The sequence below is a fragment of the Saimiri boliviensis genome, chromosome 7 (genome assembly GCF_048565385.1).
Source record: "Saimiri boliviensis isolate mSaiBol1 chromosome 7, mSaiBol1.pri, whole genome shotgun sequence".
NCBI classification, from domain to species: domain Eukaryota; kingdom Metazoa; phylum Chordata; class Mammalia; order Primates; family Cebidae; genus Saimiri; species Saimiri boliviensis.
The window spans coordinates 47342169-47365979 of record NC_133455.1 but is presented as its reverse complement, the minus strand read 5'-3'; the positions used below and the strand labels follow the sequence as shown (position 1 = coordinate 47365979).

The following is a 23811-nucleotide window of genomic DNA, read 5'->3' as shown; positions in this document are numbered from 1 at the left end:
GGCTTGGCCTCGCCATCCTTAGAGTCCGGGCCGCTCGGCCTACCCGAGGTCTCACCATAATTGCCAGGCTTGCCTGGGTACATGCCACGGCCGCCATGGGTGCCAGTGTTGACAAAGGCTGTGTCAGGACGCGGCAGCAGAGCCCTACCTGGTCTACAACCTGTGGAGCTTATTTTCACCAAATCTGCTAGCTTAAGGTGCCCGATGCAAATGCGTTTTTGTGCCCAGGACAGCTAAAGCATTTGCCCCAGACGTGGCGGGCTCCTAGGAAGCCAGAGTCGTGCCGAAAGTCACACAGAAGGGCTTTCAATCTAGCAGTGCTGTCCTGCTCGCCCTACCATCCCCACCGGCGGAAATGAAGGCCTTGGACCTGCCAGCGCCCAGGGCGCCGCGCCGGGCGGCTAATGCGCCCAGCTCCGCGCCCGCACCACTCCCAGAGCGCTTTTCAGAGTAACTCCAAAGCGACTCTTTAAAAGTAATTTCTGTAAAACTATGCAGACTTTCCTCCTCTTCTTCATAAACCCATTTTTGTAATAAGCCTCCCTTTGGCATTAAAGTAAAAGCCCTTCAAAGGAATTTATCCTAACGGATTTTCTTAAAACAATTTGAATCTGATGATAAAATCCTGGACCTAAGGGAAGGGTGGGGAAGAAGGTAGTGAATTGGTTGGTATTGGTATAATAACTTCATTGCCTCTTGCTTGGCTTCTGTCTCCCACCCATCGCCACCGCGTCCACAAGCCGCCGCATTCCAGAGAAAAAGAAAAGACCACGGCGGCGTCGTAAAGGGCCCAGCGCGCCAGGACGCCGAGATCCTCCGGGTTAGAAGCCGAAGCCGCCCTTCTACCACTGCCGCTGCGATTCATAACTGCCAATGCATCTGGTTTCTTGGGCTTCGGATTAATGTGGATCTTCCACGTAAACGATTTACGGATGAAATAAAAGCCCTTTAGAGCAATATTTCCTTTCAAGTTCTTAAGACGCCTCTAAATCTTTCTGATAGTGGCCGGCGTGGGGGCGGGGTGGGGACGGGTGGCTCAGGAAGGCGCAGACAGCGGGGAGTGGAGGTTTAACTGCTTTGCCTCACCAAGATCTTCCGAAAATGCCAGTCCACTGTCACGGCGGCAAAGTATCTGGGTGTCGGGGGTCGTCTCTCCCGGCATTTCTGAAATGGAGCTGTCTGTCTGTCTATCCTAGGCCTGGACGCGCCCTACCGGGGTAAGTGGGGAAAATGGGGGTGGGGTGGGGGCGGAGGGGGGACCCGGGGTGGAGTTAGTCGCCTGCCTATTTTCATATTCATTAGAACTGGGAGGTTGCCCGAGGAGCCCAGCTGAGTTTCAAGATATAAAAGCAACTTCGGGTGCTCCCTTTCCAGCCGGGACGTATTAAAGGGCCCGGAGCGGGGCAGCTCCCTGCGCCGCAACGCTAGCTTTCCCTTCCCTCCTCTCTGGCCCTCCCTCCTCCCGCCCACTGGCTCCCTCCCCCAGCGCTCTCCAGCTTCTGCGCCCCAGGAGCTACGCGACAGTCTTCCAGGATTATGGAGTTTCTGAGCGAGAAATTTGCCCTCAAGAGCCCTCCGAGTAAAAACAGTGACTTTTACATGGGCTCAGGAGGTCCGCTGGAGCACGTTATGGAGACGCTGGACAATGAGTCCTTTTACAGCAAAGCGTCTGCAAGCAAATGCGTGCAGGCCTTCGGACCCCTGCCCCGCGCGGAGCATCACGTGCGCTTGGAGAGGACCTCGCCCTGTCAGGACAGCAGCGGTGAGTCCCTAGCGCCCCAGCCACAGCCACCACAGCTTCTTCCGCAATCCGAAATGTGGGATCGGTCAGATCCCGCAGCGAGGGAGGAAGGGGAAAAGAGGAAGCGAGGGAGCTGGAGGGTGGAAGAGGAAGGCAGTGGAGGGGTGCGTGCTCTGCGAAGCGGTGTTACCGCAGCAGCAGCCTTTGGGGGCCGGGGGTCTGGGGCCGAGGGCGGGAGAGATCCAGCACTAGGTTGCCTCCGAGCGATTCTTCCTTCGCTGTAGGGTCTGGTCGCCTGGGGATCCCTGAGTCCCTCTGTAATACTGGCTCCTGGAGTAAACTGATAGGGCGCTAAATAGGGCGTAATTGAGTCAAGACAGAACGCTTCCTCTGCGAGCCCGCCTAGCTGTCCTGGCGGGAGGAACTGAAATCGATCACAGCTCGTTAGAGTACGTCACTGTCGTCGCAAGTCAGAAAAACAAACAACAAAAAAGAAAACCCTTTGAGCTCCTTTAGGTAAAAACAAATCTTTTTAATTTTCCAAGACGTGGCGATATTTTTTTCAACGTTGGAGGATCCTTAGATTTCTAGCGTGTGTGAGTTTGTAATTTCTGCTTCTTTGCGTTTGCAATACAACACTCGTTAAATTTTTGTTGCAGACCCGAAGCACTTTAAATAGCTTCGGACAAAGCATCTCTGGTCTAATCACTCATTCCCAGATGCTTCGTTTTCTGTTTTTATGACTTCACATTAAAAGTCAGCTAAGGAGTCTTCGGAATGCTTCTGGGTGAAATCTTCAACTTTGAATCTATCTCCGAGTCAAAGTGTTATCAAAACAAACCATCTATCTTTTCTATCTTGTAACCTAATACGAATCTATTATTTTAGAACGCGACAGCTAAAGCACGTTTACAATTCCAAGAGAATTTTTCCTTATCATTGTATATATTCCACAGTTAAGCTATAAAGGGCGGGTTGCTTTAAAATAACAAACGAATTAAGTGTGAAATATTTACAACAAGCCCCCTGCCCCCTATTTTATGGAGATTCAAAATCTGACAAGACACCGGCTTGTAGAGGCTCATTTTCTAAATATTTTGAACACAAGTTATTTTTTAAATCTCATATTTTATTAATTTCATTTAACGTACCAAATAACTTTTGACTAAGGGTAAGTAAAAAATAAACGCGCAAATGATAGAAAAAATAATCAGCTAAGTCGTTTCAGTCATTTATTTAGAAAGATGCGAGCAAATACTTTTCATTATTCTTACACTGAGTTGTTGGTTTTCTGGCTGCGTTTCAGACCTGGTATCTGTGTTTGTGGAATTCTTAGCTGCATGTGTAAAGTTATTTGAACTGACAGGTCTTTCTTTAATGATTTTGCAATGTCTTGTATTCACTCTGGATGGACTTGATCACAATATTTTATTTTAAATAGTCGGGAATCCGAAATAAGAGACATAGGTCGGTTTTTGATGCGTTATCAACTTTTAACGAAATCACACTATTAAGATGCTTTATAACAGAGAAGATGAACATAGGCAGCCATCCACTTAATTTAGGAGGGATCCTGTGTTTCTCTTGAGATGCCTTTAGCCTCTCCACTGCTTCCCCTCCCCCATCCCTAATTGCTGCAGTTCCCGATTTAACTTTGCCCAAGGAGACAAAACCGTATTGTTAATCAGTCACGGCTCTTCTTTATATTTAGTTTAGCATCACATCTTCCTTTGCATGAAAACCATTCATTTTTAAGAATTTTTATATATTGAAAACTTATAGTTGAATAAATTTATGGGGTACAAAGTAATATTACTTTTTTGAATACAATGTGGAATGATTAAATTAAGCTAATTAACTTGGCCATCACCTCAAATATTTGACATTTTTTGTAATAGGAACATTTTTGAGAGTTACTCCATTAGTGACATTGAAAATGCACAGTATTCAATTATTAGCTATTTAAGTTATATGCTCATTAAAGTTGAATATATTTGTATAACGATGAAAAGAATTGTTAAAATGCATTATGGTGTTAATTTTAAAAAAGAAACAAATGAAAAGAAGTATGATCATCTATTGGAAATTATTATTCTGGCTGGATTGACTTTACATTTTAAAAAGTGCTTCCCATTTCATGATGTGCCTTCATTGCATTTGTGGGTGTGTAGCATATTTTTGTTTTATATCATACTGCAAGCATGCAATAAAATCTGAAGAAAATCACTGAAATTAAACATCCCTTAACAGAATGCTAATGCCATCTTCAGTAATGTTTTAATAGCTGTTTTAATTTATGTGCTTCAACAGAGAAAAAAGTAAAACATTCAAGCCTAAAACATATTTCACAAGCTAAGCAGAGATATGATTTTTTTTTTAAAGCTACATAAGTTTTTAGGTAAAATACGTTGGTTAAATCTAATTTCCTATAGAAAGCTTTTTCAACATTTGACATGAAATTTGTCAATTTAGTAAATCACTTTTTGAAGAAAAAGTGTAAATGCAGACAAAGATATAAACTTGAAATATTCAAAATTTAGTGGAATTGATATCACATCTTAAGTCTATCATCAGTACATTTTATGTGGAGGGGGACAATAACTTTTGGATATCAGTGCAAAAATATTATTTAATCTTAAATAATTTTCCTAAGCCACATTAGTAGATTGACTTTATCCACTGTGAATAAATACTTGACATTAAATTTGCTTCCGTTTTCAAAAATTATGAACACTTAGGATTTTTCATGGAACACCTAGATTATCCTTTAATTTGAGTACATTAATTTAGATTAAAAATACATGCATTAATATATAAATCCTGTAAAATAGTCCAATTTCTTGAAACTCTCAATTACTTCTCCTTACTGATTTAACTGAGATGTGTTTCACAATCCTGAGAACTGTTGTTTTTTCCCCTCTGAGTGCAGTGAACTATGGGATCACTAAAGTAGAAGGACAGCCCCTTCACACCGAACTGAATAGAGCTATGGACAACTGTAACAGTCTCCGAATGTCTCCCGTGAAAGGGATGCAAGAGAAGGGAGAGCTGGATGAACTTGGGGATAAATGTGACAGCAATGTATCCAGCAGTAAGAAGCGAAGACACCGAACCACCTTTACCAGTTTGCAGCTGGAGGAACTGGAGAAGGTCTTTCAGAAAACTCATTACCCGGATGTATATGTCAGAGAACAGCTTGCTCTGAGGACAGAGCTCACTGAGGCCAGGGTCCAGGTAGGAGCCAAAGAGATGCCTTGATGGATGGGGTAGGAAAATACATGGTGTTAGAATAATTAAATAAGTGCATTTTGCCACAAAGAAACAAGCTGATTCCCTAGCTCAAGATGAGAAACAGTGTAATATATGTATATATATATATGAATGTATGTCCACTAAAATTATTGTTTTAATTGCAAAGGTTTTGACAACTCACATAAAATGTAAATAAAAGAAGTCGAGTTATTACATAGACATAAAAATCAACAATCATTCAAACATAACAATGTGATCATACATCTCTGATTTTTAAAAAGCAGTTTTTAATGGGTGAAAAACAGAATCTTGACTGTTTTGTAATAGATATATCTATTTTTTTTCTGTTTTATTAGCCACTGAGGTTTTGTTTTTAAGTTACATATCAGGTATTTGTAAATTATTTGTATAGTAGGCCATACATCTACAATTTTACTAAGGTTGGAGGCATAATAAAAGGAAAAAAAGAAACAATCTGACAAACTCCCAATTGTTACATATACTATTAAATGTTTTCACTATGGATAATTTTTTAAAAATTAAATAGTTCATTTACATTTTCTAGTTCTAGTAGTTGTCAGTACGTGCTATTCCATTATAATTTTTAAAGTCTAGATAAATTTTATGAATTTTGCCTAGGCAGTAAAAGTAATGGCTTTGAAGTAAATTTTTGCATACACTCAATTATATTTATAAATATATTCTATTTATTAAATTGGATGATCCAATATGCTTAATTTTAAAAAAATGGTTTGAGAAAGAAAAATTATACCAGGTAAAATTTTACCTTTTAAGAGTACTTTATTTTGACTACATTTGATATTCTTGAACTATATTTTACTAGTTTGCAAGTAATAAGAAAGAGTTTAAAATGCAACAATAATTGAGTATAATGGCCTTTGTCTTTGTGTGTCTTTTGACTCCTCTATGAAAGTATTGATTTTCTGCAATTCCCATAAACTACTAAAATGGAGAAATGAATAAAATAGTGAAAATTTTTATTCTAAATCAAGTAACAGTATTTCTTCTTACGACTAAGCCATTGTATGGCTCTTACATCATTAGAGACAACATCTGGTGGTGCACGTATAACAAGGAGCAGATTTTTACTTAAGTTTGTGGAAGTAAATGGCTACTTTATCTCGGTTCAGGTAGTAAATATGTAGAAAGTTCATGCTAACAAAGAATTTTAGAATTGTCAAATATTAACACCCACCCTGTATGTTGGAGATTTTTTCTTTGCCTATATTTAAATTAGCTATACTTGTAACGATAGACAAATACGTTTGCACACAGAGTGATGAACTGTACAAAATGCATCTTTTTCCCTTTAACATTCACTAAGTCTTGATTAATTTTTGTCTAAGAACATGCACAGAGAGCCAACCTGAACTTAATTTACTCAGGTCATTTTCTTTCCTGCTTTGCACATGAGAGTGGTAACTGGTACCCATTTTAAGGAAATTGTCAAGGTCTTTTTGTCAATTATTTTGTTGTTGATGTCTTTAAGCCTTGGGCATAATGGATAATATGCATTTATCAGCAATGTACTATAACTATAATGAACATGTAGCTCTCTGGCTTACTTTAATTGCTGAAAACTCTTCAAAGTGCCATGTTAAATTTGTAATGTGTACTTAAAAATTAAACTCAGTATTAATATGCTGCCCTAATTGTGAAGGTAAAGATATACAGATTAGAATTCAGTATGAAAAAGAGTGAAAATTTCAAGTAAACTTCAACAAAAGGCTTTTACAACTTGCATTTCTTATATTTGATTCCTAGCTTTTTTCTTAAATATCTTATGTTCTGAACGTAGTTGTGTGAAGACTAAAGAAATTCCCAAAAGCTACTCCTATAATGTTCAATTAGAAATATCAAAATATACATATTGAATATAACCTTCTGCATCTCCCTTTAATATTAAAATGAAGATCTTGGAGCATTGCAAGTATGAATTAATGAATATTTCACCTGCTGAGGAAGATGGTTCTTACGATAAATTGTGGAAGATAGCTTAGTGACTTGGTAGTGGCCACACTAACTGATAGACTTTCTTGACACTTGATTCTATCTGCCCTATTTATTTTATTATTTCCATTAGCTGTGCTTTAAATTAGAGAAATTATTTAAAAATACCTGAGCATTTTCATAAGGGAAAGTAAGTAACATAATGTATGTAATAAGCACATTCATGTAACCATAGTTCAACTTTAGATGATTCAATTTTACCTATAATTCTTGTCATACTTATTACAATATGTAATCTCATCTTTTTTCATATTTCTAGATAATCATGATGTTCCTGCTGCTGCCATATATTTAGATATAATCTTTACAATTAAATTTTTTAAAGATTATTTAGTTATGAGCACAATCCAGAAGAGCCTTCCCTTTTTTGATATATTTTAAGGATAATTTTTTAGTAGACTCAGATATTATTAATTCCCTTATAGATTGGCCAGGTTTATGTTATGGTTTATACGTCTTCCAGACTTGCAACATTCTCTAAAAGGAGGCGTATCCATGACAATGTGGAGATATAACGAGTATTCAAGATCAGATCATCTAATTCCTTTTGGTTTTTCCTAAATGAGAAAACAGAGGCTCATACATATCAGATATATTTGCCAAAAGTCTCCTACCTCTTTTTATTAAATTATTTTGCCTCATGGGCATATCACTTACCACACCAAAATACAAGAAAAAGTAAAAGCTGTATATCCTTTTCTAACATATATTCCTTTTTAAGTATTTTTTTTTTTACCGTGTTTACCTTTCTGGTTTCATGTCTTTTAACATCACATTTGCCTTACCAAATATTCCTTAGCTGAAATTCTACTTTCTATTAAATAATTAGGTTTGGTTTCAAAATCGAAGGGCCAAGTGGAGAAAAAGGGAACGTTATGGCCAAATACAACAAGCAAAAAGCCATTTTGCTGCCACCTATGATATATCAGTTTTGCCAAGGACTGACAGCTACCCACAGGTATGGTAAACTATACAGAATATTGATCAAGAATAGTAGATTTGGTTGTTATATTCTTAAAAGGGTTAGCATAGGCTTTATTATATCTAATATAATAGTCAGGAATGAATATTTAACCTCCAGAAAACATGCTTCACATTTGCTAAGTTTTCATTTTACTAAATTATTTATATTCTTATTGCTTTTTTTCAGAGTCATTCATTAAAAAACATTTCAAAGTTTTTTTAAATTTGAATTTTGTTGTATATTGCAACAAATGAAATGGCATCTTTTAATGATACAGGTCTTTTAATTCTTCTACATTCTAATTATTCAGACTCTCTTCCTTTGTTAACTTTTAAAAATACTGAAAATATAATGTTGCCTGGCATGCAATCTCTGTGGATATTGTTTTATGAACTAAACTAAAACCTGATGCCAAATGTGGCCTAAGTTTAAGACCTTAACTCCATTTAAAAAATGTGTCTGTGTTTCTATTCTTTTTTTTTTTTTTAGATTTCAAATTGCTTGTTCTCTCAAGGTCCACATTTGGTCCTATATGACTTAAAACAGAGACAGAATTAGTACCAGACATAATTTTAAAAATTAATCATAGATAAGGAACAGCTTCCCTTTATAATGGGTGCTCTCTTACATCTTTTCAAAAACTGTTCAAAATTCTTTTCCTTTTCATTTTTCCTTAGAGACTGTGAATATATTTCTTTTTCATGCTTTGTAACATATGTAAATGTTCTTTCTAATTTATTTTACATTACTTTTTCCTAATACTTAATAATGACATTCAGAACTGTATTTGATACATGATAAAGAATATCTGTGTTATAAGGACCAAGCTATGCATTATTTTATTATTTATTATTTAACGATATGCATTGTAAGAGACCACTGGGAAAACATATATGAAACATATGTACTGGAGAAATACCTTGATAGTTCAGTAACTAGATGATCTGAACCCCAAAATTGAATATTCATTTTCTTTACCTGTAAATTCATACCCTGTGAGTACAAATTCAGTCTTTTAATGTTGTTCTTTCCTTGTGTTCCTATGCCTTTTATAATTCTTAAAAACCAATTTTGGAAACATCAATCCTCCAGATAAATCTTCCAAATTCATTGATGTAATATTATATGTTAAATGAAAAAATGTCTTAGAGATCACCTTGCTCAACTCCTTCATTTAAAAAAGTTATGAAGACAGGCTCAATTGAGTTAAGGAATTGGTTTGTGATCACACAAGTGGTTTCCTACATGACGGATTATAAAGGTCTGCTACATCTAAACCTTTACCCAGCAGTTTACTGGAAGACTATTGTTCTGGATGCCTTTTGAATAAATGCCCCCTATCTCCCTGTCATAGCAAGAATCTTGTTTCTCTTTTAAAATTTATCTTAAACAGGTTACTTTATGTTTTCTTCTATTTAAAAGCATGAGGATACTTCCGGTTACTTATCATCATAGGGCTAGTGATATTTTGTTTGCCAAATATTTTTGAGTGCCTTGGTTGAGTTAGTTTGAGTGCCTTTTCTTTCTAAACGAATTCTGTAGAAATGTTTTCTCTCTAGGCTGCAAGCTCCATGAGGACAGGGACTACAGTGTCTTCATGGTTATTAACACTACTGGCACCCCTTACTGTTTCTCTGGGCACTGTTCTAAGCAGATTACATAGATTATCTCATTTAATCCTCACAACAACCTTGCGTGGCATGTGTTGTTAATTATCTCCATTGCTCAAATGAGAAAGTGGTACACTGAAGTCCTGATTTGACCAGAGACAATTTGGTTTCCACTTGCAAGATTATAACCTGACAATAGACTCTCTCTCCCAGGAATATATTTAATGATACCAACAGAGCATAAAGCTGGAGCTGCATTATTCCAAGTCTGTGGTTTAGTTTTGGAGAGCCACAACCAGTGAAATAACAATAAAAATATAGTAGAGATGGAGTATAGTTTATATCATTTTGAACTACTTGTCTGTGGTGACTTTAGACATAATAAAGTAATAAATTATGAGCTCTTCACATGGATTTTAAACAGTCTTACTAAGTATATTCCATAATGCTTAACTATGACTATTTTTTCGTGTGCATCTTATTCTTCCAGACTTCATTTCTTTCCCTTCAAACCCCATTTCTGTCTGTTTTCTACTTTTCTGTCCCTGCATGTTGGTTGTTTTGACTCTTGTTTCTTCTTTGGTATATGATAATACATTCAGAATAGGGCCTAGCACAGATTAAGACCTGTATAAAGGATGAAGCATTCATAATAGGGCCTAGCACCTATTCTGATTTAAAACTATACAGTTTTGAGACCAGTATAAAGGCTTAATATGGCTCAATATACTCTGACTAACCATCTCTTTTTCCTGAGATTATCTTGGCATTGTGTTATTGCATCTCAAAACTTTATATATTATCAATTAAAAGAATAAGGTAACCTGGACACTAAAGGACGAAAGGACATGGTATACCAAATTATATATTTGATAATGTTTTTTATTCCAATGGGAAATTAATTTAAAAAATTTCCCCCCACACATCATAGGGATCTTACACTAATTATTCTTCGTCATTTGTATACATTGGCTATACCACCTAATAATTTAAGAATGGAGAACATTATGTTGGAATTATTTTAATAGCCAATCATGATTAATAATAAAAATTAATACCATGAAATCTGTAGTACTTTCCTGTATTAGTAAATCATTTAATGTTTGGTTACCAAAATTTCAAAAATTAAGTGGCTGCAACTCTGCACTGTAGATACTAAATAGAGGCAGGGGGAGTTTTTATTTTAACTTAAATATATGCAGCATACTTTTTTAGTTTGTTTGAAAAAATAACTGTGCCAACATCATGTCTCCCAAGAGTTGGCCTAAAGGAAATAACATTTTATCATGGCGCTTAAAAATAGGAGCTTATAATGGGAGAAATAGGAACAGAAGTGGAATCCAATAACTCAGTCCAATAAGAAGACATTGGATTTGGTGACTGTTACTAATTAAAGAAAAAAAATATTAATTTCAGAAAAGTCGGAAACTAGAAAATGTTAGAGGCAGGACAGAAATAAAGAATTATAAATTTGGAAGGAAAGAAAAACCCTACATAGAAATAGATGAAAAACAGATAATTTAGAAAATGATCTCCTCAAGCCTGCTTATTGTGTGTTTTTTTCTATGTAGTAATTAATACTTTCTAAGATGTTTTAATAATGCTTTGTATCAACTCATTTTCATTTTACTATAGTAACAACAGTTGTAACAATAAAAATAATTACTAATAGTTGGGGACATATTTAAAGCCACACTCTGTGCTTCTTTCTTGCATCCATTAATTTGTTTAATTTAAGCTCCAGTTTTCTGAGCTCAGGAGCCCAGAGACCTTTATGCAACATTATCTCTTTAATTCATCATTGAACAGTGAATTAAGTCAACTTGGACCCTAAAATATCACATCATTTTTGGAAAGGAAAAATGCTTCTGTTTTTAAATTTACAAACATTTAAAAAGCCTAAACACCCGTTTTCTTAAGCTTGCTTATCTTTCACTGCAAACAAACAAATAAGAAAGTGAGAGATGTGATGTTAACAGTAACATATTTTAAGATAACATATTTTGATGTACTGACAGTTGTATCTTTTTTTTACATTCTTTATTTTGCCCCAAGATACCAGTTGGTGTTTGGCAATGCTATGATTTAGCTAAATTAATCTATTCATTTTTCCTCAAAAGGTGACATTTTGGAAGCAGTCTCCTTGCTTAAGATGAGTCTGTTTCCTCTATTTTGAATTTCCCTACCTTACCTATGCAGTATTTACTCCATGAAACCTCTGGAATCTGCCATACATCTGCACATCACTTTCTCACAGACATTTTGGTGGCTTGTATTAACGGTCTGATTTCCCATTTACAATGTAAAATATTTAAAAGATGACCCAGTTATTACTCACCTTTGTATCACCTAAGGTGCTTTGCTGTGAATTAAGCAAATTACATAGACACTGTATAGCTGTAATAGTACAGATTCACTTCAATATATTAAGTATTCACTTAATATAATACTTCATTATATTAAGTAGTGTATCATAAACATAATCAATTCTTAATAAAACAGATAGTTTCTGAATTTCTGCTATTAACCAGCTTTGTGATGTAAGTAATTAACTTTTCCTCAGTTTCTTCCTCTGTTAGAAAGAATAGGCTAGAATGATTTTGCAGACCCTTTACAGCAATTTTTGTTCTAAATTTATTTGCATTTCAAAACAAATACGTGCTATACACTGTTGCAGGCATCAGGGACATATAAATGACCTAGACAAAATTCCCTGCTTTGTAGAAAGATTACAAACTAGGTAATACTTATACTAAATTTGCTAATGTTTCTTGGTGCAAACTAGGCCCAAGAAACCTACATCTAAATAATTTTGGCCTTAAATTTAAAAAGTGAGCAAAGTTCTGTTAATATTAGATTTTTAACTTATTTCTAATATAGCAAAACCAAAGCATTTTAAAAATAATTATTTTAGTGAATAAAATATTTTATCTTAAGATATAAGTATTTTCTAGAAAATTATAATAAGCCTTCATTTCTTACAAGGAACTTCACATTTTCATGTTCCTAGGTTTGGATTACATGAGTGCTGACATTATTTACTAGAAACATAATTTTGAGTAACAACTTTAACTTGATCTTTGGATTCCTTATTTGTAAAATGGAAGTATTGTTGGTGCTAGCGTTGGTGATGTGCATAGTGTAGATGATGAAGATGATGATGTTTTTTCTGTTATTGTGAAGACTAAATAAATTTCTGAATAGAAAAGCCCCCTTGTTTATAGACTACAGAGGTGAATCCTGGGACTTGAAGAGGGCCAGTGGTTAACATCAATGCCTATGGGATTCCCAGTCAGGGAGATGTGGGTTCAAATTTTGGCTTTTCAGCTTAATAGCTTTTAGAACTTTGGCAAATGAATTAACCATGAGAAGCAATTCTTTTCATTTATAAAATGGGGGTGAAAGCTCCCATGCTGTTTGTGAATGTTAAAAAAAATTTTTATGCAAATTACAGCATTGCCTAGTACAAAAGAGAACTTAATAAATAGTAGGAATTCTGTCATTTCTATTAGTCATTATTAATTTTGTTCTAAAGTACCTGCCTCTCCAGACAGCTAAATTACTTGTTATCTTATGTTGTAGCACTTGAGCTAATCCATACCGTGAGTAAATTTAGTATATAGGGATCTAGGGAAATATTAAATCAGTTAAATATACTTTCCTTTTTAAATCGAAAACCAAATATGGCAACTTTAGAAAAGTTGTATATTGTCAATTCATCAGAATTATTTTCTTATAAAGTAAATATTTTCATCACAGATTTCAGAAAAATAATTGAAGTGTTTTTCCCGCCAAAATTTTGAATAAGGTTTCACTGAGTATTGTGGAGTGAAAGCCATCACTAAATCTATGCTTACCAAATGTACCATGGAATCCACACAGTATCTTGTTTTCTGTTGTGTTATTGAGGACTTCATAAATATATACCACTTAGAATTTGAACATACCAAGAGGTAGATTCAAGTTATACGTAACTTGAAGTCATTTTGATAATTTAATACATAGATGAAAGGTGCAAAATATTTCAGTTTAACACATTTTATTTTAAATATTGTAATTCTAGTAGTTTCCATATAATATATTGTAAACATATTGCTTATGTACCATTCTTTTATCAGCAGTTTCTATATTAATTTTAATGATTATCTTAAGCTAAATAAGTAACATAGAACTAGTACCCTTCAACGCTGTGGTTTACAATTAAAAGGCATATGTAGCAGTTTTTATCTTTGGAGAAAGTATAATTTTATCACTATAATTTCTATTTTTTTCCCAAATATTTGGAGTAACAAAATAAAAATCTTTTAAAAATATTAATAACATAGCAGTAATTAATACATGGTATAATGAATACTTTTACATCCATGAAACAACCAATGCAATGGTCATACAATGATACAGTGAAAATTCTTATATGGCTTACAACCAAAATGTTACCACCATTTTCAACAAATAGTATTGCTATTGCACAATTCATCATTGATTATAAACACAAACATTTAAAGTCATAGAGGAAATATAATTATAATCTACCTTACTAAAATACAGTTTTTGCAATAAGTAAATATGCTGATTTAATTAAATTTATATACAGTTTAAATATATCTAAAATCATTATATATGTATGTGTGTGTATATATATCTATATATAGTTACGTGTAGCATGAGACAAATTTTCTCAGTATCCATTAGGTGAAGGTATAGCTAGCTACAGTGAATTGTTTTCTTAATTTTTATTCTGCTGAAATATTTCAATTTTAATGAAATCAAATTTATTTAGTGAAAAGAAATTTTAATAAAATGAGACAATTTTTATTATAATTTTAATTAATTTTTATTTTGTTGAGGATACAAAAACTTTAAAAAGGCAAAGGATATCATCTAAAAGAAGCAAACTGCATTCATATCAATTATGAAAATAATTAGGCCTATTCTATTGAAAATGTAATATTCTAATGTGACTGTACACAATAAATTTTAAAAAAATTAATAAGTATTTTCTTATTTTATGAAGAAACTAAATCAGTAAGTTGAATAGATAACCAAATAAATAAGAAAAAATTAAAAATAAATGTTGCAGAGTGCCAATGTTAGCTTATACATATAAAAATCTCACAAGAAGATGGAGAAATAACAGGCAGAAAATTAAACCATCAAAGTTGAAGCAGTCTATGAGCACAGAATCGTGGTTTAAAATCTGCAGTTTATACTATTATTGTTAGTGTGAAATTTGTGATATTCTTTAATCCAGAATTATATGCATGCCATGTTTATGAAGCTTCATGCATCTATGGATTTTCTTATTTATTCTAAATCATAGACATTAAATAGGTAAACTTTCATACAAACTCACAGGTAATTTTTAACATCACAAAAGTAAAATTTTGACATTGTAGTTAATACAAATAGGAGATGAGTAAACTCAATAGCTTTACTCAAGATTCTATAAAGAAATTCAAAGTTCATATATGGCTCTAAACAATATGTCTAAAATTTAAAATATTCTATGCAAATTAATCTATTTGCATATTTTATTCATGTTCTAAGCTATTTATGCATAAAAGCTTAATTTACAAACTTTTTATCTTTGTTTTTTATATTGTGAATTTTGTTTTAGTAGGATAATTTCATCACTAAAAATAAATCAGACATTGATGAATCAGGAATAGCAGTTATGCATGTATTCAAATACATGAAAGATAATGTGACAAATGTTTGGAAAATCCTCCATATGGTCATTACTGCTTAATAGTAATAAAACAGCAAAGGCTAGGTGTTACCTACCATTTTATTTCCTCCTTAAATGAGTTGATTTCAAAACTTTCATTTTAAATCAATCGTGAGCGTTTCTACAAATCTTCTCTTTAAAAAATCACTTAATGTGGAATTGAAGAATGCAGCCAACACCAAAGAAAAATGTTCTTAATGTTATGTCTTAGACTTGGAGCATTTTAAAATATGATTTGAATAATGAAAAATGTAAACACATGTATATGATGTTATGCTGAAAATTTATAGACATTAACATTTCCTATGAAGCTTTGTGCTTTTAATTTTTGTACTACAAATAGACATACACATTTATTTTTCTGTTAAGCAGTTTTCCTCTTAAATTATCAGTCTCATATGGGTGCTATATTTAATGGTGATTTTTTAAAATGGAAGAGGCTCTCTTTCTTGTACCAAGTCTCTATATACATTTCTAAGATCGAATTTTACTAAAAAATAAAAGTGACAATTAGTATTTCGTATAGGAACTGTTTCTGATGAATAAATGATTTTTAATCACTTTAATTTAACAATAATATATATTGAAAAAGTACTTTTAGAATTTTTGAAATCTCAATTGACTCATCAAAATGTAAATATTTTATATATCATCTTAAAACATTTTTTGGTGAAAAGTAGACCTAATGAGTAGATACTGATGAAATTGTACCCTCACCTTTACCTTAGGGAGTACCTAAAATATACTCAGATTGATCTTTTCATTGCTTAATTAATTCAAGTTGGGATTTTTCTTTTTTTTTTTTTTTTTAGGGTAGACAGAGTCTTAGTGTGTGTTAGTCACTTGGTGGCAAATTCAGTATTTAAAGATTCACTTACACTCTTTCTCTCTGCCAGCAACTTACTGAGGTAGTAAATAGAAGAGTTAATGGGATTCTAAAGTTAGTCAACAGCCAAAAATATCTGCATGTTTCTAAGCATATAATTCTTATTAATATTTTGTCATATAAATGTTAAAGGAAAGGGCATACTATTGAATTTCATAATAGTCTCTTTAAAAATTGATCATTTTTTGCAGAAATCAGTGTTTTCATTTTTAAGAATATAGTAAATTCAATTACATAGTGATACTGTACTAAGAAATTTTTATAGTAAGTATTGAATGATATACAGAAAAGTTGATAAATGTAAACATGGTGACAAAAAGGAAAACCCAAATCAATTTTTAGATTTTAATGTAGAGAGGTAGTGCTGTAACATCATCACAAGTAACTCTGTGAATCTCTGATTTCTGTCTTTTGAAGTACCCTCTAACTCTCACAGGAAAGTGCGTGAGCATATGATGCAAGAATTGTGAGAGTGTGCACATGGAGTGTGTGTGTGCCTGCGTGTGTGTGTGTGTGTGTGTGTGTGTGTGTGTGTGTTTATGCAAGCAAATATGATGAATGTTGCTGGCTGGAGGTAGGAGCAGTCTATATATAGATGAGAAGTAGAGTTAATAAACTTATTTTAGTAGAAAAAAATTACTTAGTTGTTTTGGAGATGCTTTAAAATTAAGGGAAGGTTTTTATACATTTTCATGTTTAAAATTTCTATTAAATGTGATAGTGTTGTTTCTTCTAAACAGCACTAATATTGACTATGAAATGCTATCATGAAACTAATTGATTTTTTTGTTATACCGTGCTATTTTACAATTAAGGCAAAAACTAACAAACTGACTTTTCTTTGAAAAGGCCATTTTAGAAAAATATATTAAAAAGTACTCACTATATAAAATTAGTAAATGTTATAGAAATACAAACCAAGGTTAGAACAATAAAATCTACTTTGTAGTTGTGATTACAAAGAATATATTCATATCAAGGTTCTAAGGTAAATGAAATAAATACTTTTCTATCCATAATCTACTGCAGTACTTGAATTTATTACAAGTCTATATCTACAGTAAAGAACTTTTAGTATTTATGTTTATATTAATATGTATTTATGTATTTTTCCTTCTCCTTCCTCTCTACTGCTTTTAATTCCTTGGAAGAAAAATGAATATTAAATAAATTAGGCTCCAGTTTGGAATAAATAAGACAAAAGTAAAACTTTTCTCTAAAATTCCAAAGTCATGGGATAATTAAGTGTTAACTTTTATTTGGTTGGAAAAACATGAAGGGGCAAATGTTCAAAGTGAAATGCAGTAAGTCTGCTGAACTTCCATTCATGCTAATGGGAGGCAGTTGGCCAAGTTCCCTGGACAGTGCTTTGAACACACCCCTAAAATTAAAAAAAAAAAAAAAAGTTTCAGAGCACATTAAAACATGAAATGTTTTTAGATTATCTACTCTTTTTAAAACACAACAGAGAAAGAAATGTAAAGGCAGCCAATCTTTTTTTTTTCTTTCTAAAAAACACACATGTAAGAAGGATATGGGAATTATTTGTTTCTGGTTTTAAAGCCCTTGAATATTGGACAGAGGCCTATAGCAGCACCCTAAAATTATATGATTCCAGCTGTTGTCATTGTAATATCTATGAAATAGTTCAAAATAAGAGTGGTTATCCTATTTAGGAAAAAACCAATATAGTTTTTAATTCCAAAATTAATTTTAGACCAATATAATTTTTCCATTAATGAATCAGAGTGTGATTTTGATGGGCTTCCCAGTTCACAAAAAAGTAATATGCACTTCTAGATAATGTGCACATGGATTTATAGATTCCAGGACATAGTTTAAAAATTACTGCCCATATGAGAATATATTGGTGGAGGGATGGAGGAACAGGTGAGTCCAGCTTAACAGCACTATAGACAACCATAATCTCAAATAACGTTATTATTGTTTAATCAAATCTAGATAGCCTAGAACAGGCGTCCCCAAACTATGGCTCGCAGGCCGCATGCGGCCCCCTGAGGCCATTTATCTGGCCCCTCACCACACTTCAGGAAGGGGCACCTCTTTCATTGGTGGTCAGTGAGAGGAGCACAGTTATGGGGCAGCCCTCCAACAGTCCGAGGGACAGTGAACTGGCCCCTTGTGTAAAAAGTTTGAGGACGCCTGGCCTAGAACAAAAATGTTATGTGCCAGTTTTTTCCTACAGCAATCAGACGATATGCAGCATATGCTATTCTGGTGTAGATGCCATGTGTTGATAGGGGTGAAGGGTATTGATATCCTCAAACATATCCAGAAGGACATGACCGGAATGATACAGCATTGAGAAGACAAGTCATATGAGGAATGGTTAAAAGCACTGGAGATGTTTACCTGGAGAAAAAAAGACTTGGGGATTGTGTCATCATTGCCTGATGACATTTTAAGATTTTAACATGTAAGAAAGATGATATTTATCTTGCATCATTATAGGAAACATAAATAACAACCATAGGTAGAGGTAAAGGGATGTAATAGCTTAGTTTTACAGAACTCTCCAAAGGAATGGAATGATGTTTTAAAACAGGTGAGCTTCTTGCCACAAGATGTAAACAAAATTGATGTACAAAGAGTTTTTCATTTGGAAGGAAGATGGACTCCAGTAGTGTTTCTTAATTTCAGTTAATTTTCAGAATTCCATGAGTGTATTATTATTACCATGATTTTAATACAGATCCCTGAGCCATACTAAATGAAACAGAGTCTCCAAGAATATGTATCTGTGGTGGAGAATCAGTGTTTAATAGGAAATAAAAATAAAGAACTTCCCAGGTAAATGCAGTTAGCAAGGTCTAGGAATGTAATTTTCATGATTTCTGTTAAGATTTTTGAGTATGATTTTGTTAAGTTAAGATTTTTGGGAATCCATATTATAAAACAAAAATTTTGATATATTAACATAAATTGTCCACAAAATTTTGATATAACTGCAAGATGGATCAGTCCATATTTTTCAAGCACTTCATAAATTTGTTTTAAGGACTTACCATGTACTGTGTTAGCCTTGAGGATGACAAAACAGTTGTGACAAATAATTGTGGGTTTTTCCTTCAGAGAGTAGAGACTATGAACTTCCACAAAGCAGGGATCATGAGTAGATAAATAAGTAATTTCAACTCATAAAACTAGTCAGTGTTACAGCATTTCTAAGATTTCCTAGATTGAGATTTGACCTCCACCATTGGAGTAATGCAATCTTGGGTGATGTTCTCCAACTCTATTCTATAGTATTACCTACTGTTTTCAAAATGGGTATAGCAAAACAACAGGCTGGCTGTTTAGTGTATTGAAACAATTAAAATAATTGTTTTTAACATAATTTATTTAACATAATGCCCGACGCATGGTAATTAATTGATAACCATTGGCTATCATGAACATGGTCTTGGGCATCACGATCAAATGTTGAAACATCCAGAGGGCATGCTTCAGAGAAGTAAAATCACAGTTTACTGAGGATACTATCTTTTATAATTTTCATTTAAACAAATCTACAATGTGGAAAGCAACAATGTTTCTAAAGTCAAATAAATATATGTCAAAAAGTTTAAAAAGGAAAGATCAACGGTGGGGCTGGGGAGGAGGAAGAAATAGACATTTTGAAAACAGGATATATCAGTAAAAATGTATGAGAGCATCTCTACCCATGGGAATAAAAGACAGCCTTAAATTTTAGGGTATCTTCTCAAGTTCAACTAAAATATTACTGTCATATTTACTTTACCAGTCTGTTCTGCCCAGAAAAACATGTCTATATGTTAGAAATTCTTTCATCAAAAGTAATACATTTAACTTGGTTGATCATTCCAGATAAGAACTTTTGATCAAAATAAAATTTTCTTATGTCATGTACTCTACAGAATATTTTTCAATTCATAGGTAGATATGTGTTAATTATGTTAGACAATAATTAGACAATATTTTCCTAATTAACATTCATAGATTACTTGCCTTGCCTTTACCTTTCTGACATTAGCTTTTTTATCTAGTTGGTGAATGTATCTCTGTGCATTTGGAATATAAATGAATTATTTTAATCAAAAAAATCAAGCAACTTTGTGTATAAATCAAGCAATTCCTTAATAAACAAAATACAAATAATCGTTCTCTTTCATTATCTTGTCTTCCTTTTCTTTTTTCAAATAAGCAAGCAAAGTTCACTTTCATTTCTGAAAGCTCTTATGTCAGTCATGTGACTGTGGTTTTTGCCGAGTAGCACAATGTGTGATTGAATGTCAGAGGAAAATCACCCAAAGTTAGAAGAGGTAGTTTGACAGAGTAATGACATTAACAGTCCTCTTGTTGGTTTGTGGTACCTAACTAAGCAATCACTGGTACCAATCACTATGTTTTGGCTATAATGAAATACATATAGTAGAATGAGCCAGAATCAGAACATAGCCTGAGACAATTTAAGCATTAACAAAATATGCAAATCATATAGACATATGTTTAGATATAGATATGTAGATCTCTCTGATTCTTTGTCTCTCCACATATGTATATATTTAACAAGTTTAAAGCAGCTTATACATATATTTATATAAGGAATTTTTTTTTAAGACAACAGATATATAAGCAACTAGACAATCAGTGAAACCCCACCTAAAGGTTGAAATTACTTATGAAGGATTTTCTCTTACACTTTGAAATGGGTTAATCAGTCTTTTCTTGAGTGACAGAGTACCTTTTTTACCAGTGTTATCCAGAAGATTTACTTTTTGCTATTAAATGAAAATTAGTTGTCATAGAAAGTACAATTCAAGCATGAATATTTTAAGACTACACCAGATGCTATATGTAGGAGCCCGGAATCTTTATGTAAAAAAAAATAGGAAAATATATGTGTCCTACTCATTGATGATTCTACTCTTACAATCATGATTTACAAAGATAAGAAAGCCAGTTATGATTAACATGTGTATTTCTGCTATGTTCTAGTCAAAATATATTATAATAATGTTGCTAAAAGCATTCAATTTTATTTCATCTTCAAAGGCCTGCATCATAGTATTACTATCCCATGCAACAATTTATTTTTCATTTTTCTTCAGTTCCTGCCATTTGTCATGATTTTCTCTGAACTTCCCAGTAATGTCTGTGGTTGCTGTTTTTGTTTAAATAGCTTCCATATTGATTGAGATATGTCCTACTTAAAATTCATGTTATATAAGTTCTACTTCATGTTTCTTTTATATACTAGTAACTTTAGATAAATTTGTACTTGTTGTTGATATTCCATTGAGTTGTTTTCTTTAGAAATTTAATAAAATGAAATGTGAATATCTTGGGTATGAATGATAATGCCAATTTTATTATATAGGAGTACTCTAACACAAGAGTAACTGCCTTATACGCATCTGATATTTTTGCTAAATAGTTGCATATCTTTCTCAGTCATGATTTCATTATTTGGTAATGGACCATGTTTTAAAGTTCTGACTTTGTTTTACATGTCACATGTCTGTTTGGAATTCATTATATGATATATAAATCATAAAGTAAATTTTTAAAATATGTATATTTACATATTTTGTAATTTCCCAGATTCTCAGAGCTGTTCAAGATGATCGGACACAAAAAGCAATTGGAGGGAAAATACTTTTCAGAATGTGTTTAGTCAAAAATATCTTTGCAGAACAGTCTATTGTCAGCAATGGTTTCCAACAAAAATTGCGACACCAAGAGCTCGTCTTAGAATTAAAAAAAAAATGCATTCGTGTCATTTTGTTTAGAAGAACAAAACCTATCTTTAAACTTAAAACCAGATTTTAAACTACTCCAGATTCATTTTTAAAATCGTGACTATAAAAAGAATATCTTTTAAAATAGGAGATAGACATGTTTCAGATTGTGTTTTGTGGCCAAGAATGTGGGATTGGTTGCTCTATTTCAGTTTAACAAACTAGAAGGATCTCTCAAATAATTATTTTTCAGTCATTGTTGAATGTAATTACAGACCACCCAACAGGAACAAACAATGAATAGTTAACCAAATTTAGTAAATATAACTTAAACGTAAGAGAACAAAAGTGAGAACATGTAAATGTAATATTTGTTGTTTTATATATTCCAGATTCAGAACAATTTGTGGGCAGGAAATGCAAGTGGTGGTTCTGTGGTTACTTCATGCATGTTACCACGTGACACTTCCTCCTGTATGACACCTTATTCTCACTCGCCTCGGACAGATTCCAGTTACACAGGGTTTTCAAACCACCAGAACCAGTTCAGCCACGTGCCCCTCAACAATTTTTTCACTGACTCTCTTCTTACTGGGGCAACCAATGGACATGCATTTGAAACAAAGCCAGAGTTTGAAAGGAGGTCTTCCAGTATCGCAGTTCTTCGAATGAAAGCTAAGGAGCACACCGCCAATATTTCATGGGCCATGTAACATACAGTACTCTTTTATTTTTCTTTTAATAGCAAAGTTAAACATTCTTATTTCTCATATTTAAAAGATACCACAATAAGCTGCTGTGTGTGGAATTGCTAAAGGTCAAGATATTCAGTGAGACCAGCTTAAATGAATAGTTGTTATTTAACATTAAAATCTAAGAATGAACCTCTGAAAAGACTAAATAGGTTTACCATGTGCCTGGCTCCACAAACTCTGTTTTGGTAGTAAGATTTTCTTTTTCTATTGTACAAGCCAATGAAATATGATCATGCAACTTATTAAAGAATAAATGTGTTAAACAAATTCAACTGTTATAGATTGATTTATGTTACTTCTGTATAACAAGAAATCCCTTGTAAAATAATACCTGATAAAGAAGGAAATGCACTGGGGAAAATGTCGAGATGCCAAAGCTGTCAGGTAAATATTGAACCAGGGTGTTTCGGGGAGTTAACCTCTCTCTCTCTCTCTCTCTCTCTCTCTCTCTCTCTCTCTCTTTATCCAAAAAGCAGTGGACATAAACTCTATTGCTGAGAATTTATTTTCAAGCCTTATTTTTATTTTTGTTTTTACCTTTTGATGTTTTAGTGAATTTCCACTCTGTTAAAAAAGAGGTCTTTTAAAATAACCAATATTTGTATAAGGTATTTGGGCATAGTTTCCTGAAGCCACATGCCTAAAGGTGATAACTAAAATACTATGGTGTGATTGAAAATATAGACATGAGAGCAGACTTTATAAATGCCATTTTTACAAAGAAGCCGGCATAGATTCAATTACTTAATCATCACAAACAAGAAAAAATTTACAAATCTTGCTGTTGATTTTAAACTAAGATTGTGTTGATTAAACTGTGCACATAAACAGCTAATTAATACTGCACTGAAAGTTCCACTTTCTGTTAAAGCATCAGTGAATTGGAATTTATATTCATTTTGTGCGTATGTACATGCTCACATGCATGTGTGTTTGTTTCTTGACATATTATGCCTTAAGCACTTTTTGCTACTGTGGTTTTTGCATAGAGAATTAAAATGTCAGAAAGCGTTCTAAAATTTCTAGTGGAAAAGAAAAGAAGAAAAATACATTGCATCTGGAAAATTGCTAACCCCTTTGATTTACTTCTCCTCCCTTTACTCTGTCACATTCCAAGCTTT

At 33.3% G+C, this 23811-nt stretch overlaps 1 protein-coding gene across 1 annotated transcript; it reads left to right on the top strand.

The window, feature by feature from the left end:
• Positions 1 to 1385: 1385 nt before the first annotated feature.
• ALX1 (ALX homeobox 1) lies at positions 1386 to 23066 on the top strand. The gene is made up of 4 exons (XM_003927849.2): positions 1386 to 1762; positions 4671 to 4975; positions 7854 to 7982; positions 22328 to 23066. The coding sequence occupies exons 1-4, from the start codon at positions 1537 to 1539 to the stop codon at positions 22646 to 22648; spliced, it is 981 nt and encodes a 326-aa protein (XP_003927898.1). The 5' UTR covers positions 1386 to 1536; the 3' UTR covers positions 22649 to 23066.
• Positions 23067 to 23811: the final 745 nt, after the last annotated feature.

Bases quoted from the DNA above. Each gene is read 5' to 3' on its own strand.
- ALX1 (XM_003927849.2), top strand. From the start codon at position 1,537: ATGGAGTTTCTGAGCGAGAAATTTGCCCTCAAGAGCCCTCCGAGTAAA. The intron at 1,763-4,670 runs GTGAGTCCCTAG...CTCTGAGTGCAG, and splicing joins GCCCTGTCAGGACAGCAGCG to TGAACTATGGGATCACTAAA. The intron at 7,983-22,327 runs GTATGGTAAACT...TATATATTCCAG, and splicing joins GGACTGACAGCTACCCACAG to ATTCAGAACAATTTGTGGGC.